The following is a 2,353-nucleotide window of genomic DNA, read 5'->3' as shown; positions in this document are numbered from 1 at the left end:
TAATATATATATTCTACTTTTGATTTTATATAAAATTAGGAACCAATAACGAAAATTCGATGGCAATATATAAACAGGTGAAAATAGCGTAAGTGAGTCATTTTCACCCCTGTAATAAAATAAAGTAAGATATACATAGGTCATAATAATTAATACGAAACAAACAAGTTTTTTATCTATTACAAACACTGATAATAATGCATACGAAGTATTTTATGATGTAGCCCTGGCAACCGTAACTTTTTACAGCGGACCTTGAGCCACTTGAATTTGGGCATCCCTGCTCTAAAGTATTACAAAGCTTTAATATTGAGCTTGCAAATCGTTTTTAAAACATCTATCTATTGTTTAAAGGAAAAATGTATTACCCTCGTTAGTTGCAGCAGAAAGAAATTTTTCAGAAACAAACAACTGTTTATCCATGTCGAAAATTACGTTCCATATATTCTGATACGCATTTTCATTCGATCCTTGGGCAGTGACAATTCTAAGGAACAGACAGGTAGCACTCAAGCCTTCAATAACTATGGGATATTGTGAAGGTTGTGCAATAGCTTTTTCAATAGATTTCAATAAAGTTGGAATCAGAACTGTTGCTTGCGGTATCGTATTACCATTGAAACAAACGGACATGCATTGTATGTATGAAGTTCTAACGGCAGCAGTAGATGTTTTGAAGTTCATTCCATTCTATAAGTAACACGGGTGTATTTTTTTTGTTAAATTAATGCAGAAATTTAATTATTTTAGAAATAATGACAATAATGACTCGACAGTTGAGTTATTAAATGATAATTTTTTTTGTTATTCAGTTGTGTTATTAAATTAAATTAAATAATCTGTAGGTTTTTAGGCAGGTGAGTAAGAAAATTAACATCACTATGATAAATAACTGAGCATAATATTTAATATAATAATATACTGATTTAATGTAAACTTGACTTTATCGAGTCTAGTCAGGTTGACACCACGTGTATAAATTACCTTTAGAGAATCGATCAATTCTTTTGGCACGTCATTATTGAATTTAGCTATCCATAACGATAGCATATCTAGTGTATGACACAAAACCTTTTCATGCACCTCGGTTTCTAGCACCTTGAAGAAAAACTTTGAAGTGGATGAAGCCAAACATTGAAGACTACTTCCCATTACACCATTAAAACTCAAATTTCCAGCTCCCTAAATATATATATATTTTAATTTATCGAAATGATTATAATTTCCTTATTAAAAAAATTCATTTTACTTTCTCAATAAATTACATAATGGACTTACTCGTAAAACACTTATTTTATGTTCAATTAGCGTTAATTTTCCATTTGAACCATGAAATACAGCGAAAACATCTTTCACAAGTTTTTCTATTGCACCAGAATCACTGCACTGCTGTGCTAACTGTTTACAGGCTATCACTGAATGTTCTCTAACTGTTTCATCTTTAGATGGCAAGTTGGCTTTAAAACAAAACAGCAATTAAAAAAAGACCAATAGTTTCAAATTTGACATAAATCTTAACAAACCAAAGTATATTTTGTTTACCTATCAAACTTTTGCCAATATCAACTGCATATTGGCTTAAATCTAAGCTCAAGCCAGATAGCACATAGCTAACACATTCGATTATTACTTCTGGATTTCTTAACATAGCCTTCTGTAGAGCTGGTAAAAGAATGCTTTTAAATTGGTCGTGGCTTAGTATTTGAAGTAGTGGATAGCATCCAATAACAATTTCTTTCAAAGGTTTTATTTTGGAACTTACTACAGTTTTAATGAAGATGTCCATTAGCAATGGCTAAAATAAATATCATTACCCAATTTTGTACTGATACTAATAATTAAAAACACTCACAACAGCACCTTGGAATGTTTCCTTTTTATCATTTGAAATACAATATTTTATCATTACTGATCCAAGAACTGCAACTTGTTGGCATTGGTCTAATTTTTGTAGTTGCTCCATATAAAGTTGTATTAAATTTGGAATAGTTTTCCATATATTAAATAACTATAATTAAAAATGTAACCAATTTTACTACATTTAATGAATACAGTGCATTTCAGCTAAATATTTGAAATTATTATTTCAAGAAATTTCATTATTAAATTTTTTATTGATACAAATGTTGTTAGTAAAAGATGAATAAATTAAGTCTAGAAAATGGAATTACAATGATAATATAAATTAACATTGGCAAGAAACATTAATTTCTAATTCTTCTCCAATTCTTGTAAATTATTTCCATTTCTCATTAAATTTAAAATTATGTTAAGTAAACCAGGAACTGTTCATTTAGTTTTAGACACCCCTCTCTATTAGCACTGGAATCACTAGTTTTGAACTTAAATTTTA

At 29.2% G+C, this 2,353-nt stretch overlaps 1 protein-coding gene across 1 annotated transcript in view; it reads right to left on the bottom strand.

Moving 5' to 3' along the window:
- Positions 1 to 2,353, bottom strand: part of LOC108733105 (eIF-2-alpha kinase activator GCN1) — a 38,017-nt gene that overhangs the window by 32,766 nt on the left and 2,898 nt on the right. The window contains exons 7-11 of the mRNA XM_025981492.1: positions 1,853 to 2,008; positions 1,543 to 1,795; positions 1,279 to 1,457; positions 985 to 1,182; positions 369 to 690 (exon numbers count right to left, since the gene is read on the bottom strand). Coding sequence (XP_025837277.1) covers positions 369 to 690; positions 985 to 1,182; positions 1,279 to 1,457; positions 1,543 to 1,795; positions 1,853 to 2,008 — 1,108 coding nt within the window. The remainder of the gene's footprint in view (positions 1 to 368; positions 691 to 984; positions 1,183 to 1,278; positions 1,458 to 1,542; positions 1,796 to 1,852; positions 2,009 to 2,353) is intronic.

This window comes from Agrilus planipennis, unplaced genomic scaffold (genome assembly GCF_000699045.2).
Source record: "Agrilus planipennis isolate EAB-ADULT unplaced genomic scaffold, Apla_2.0 scaffold53, whole genome shotgun sequence".
NCBI lineage: Eukaryota > Metazoa > Arthropoda > Insecta > Coleoptera > Buprestidae > Agrilus > Agrilus planipennis.
This window is presented reverse-complemented; position numbering and strand designations above follow the sequence as displayed.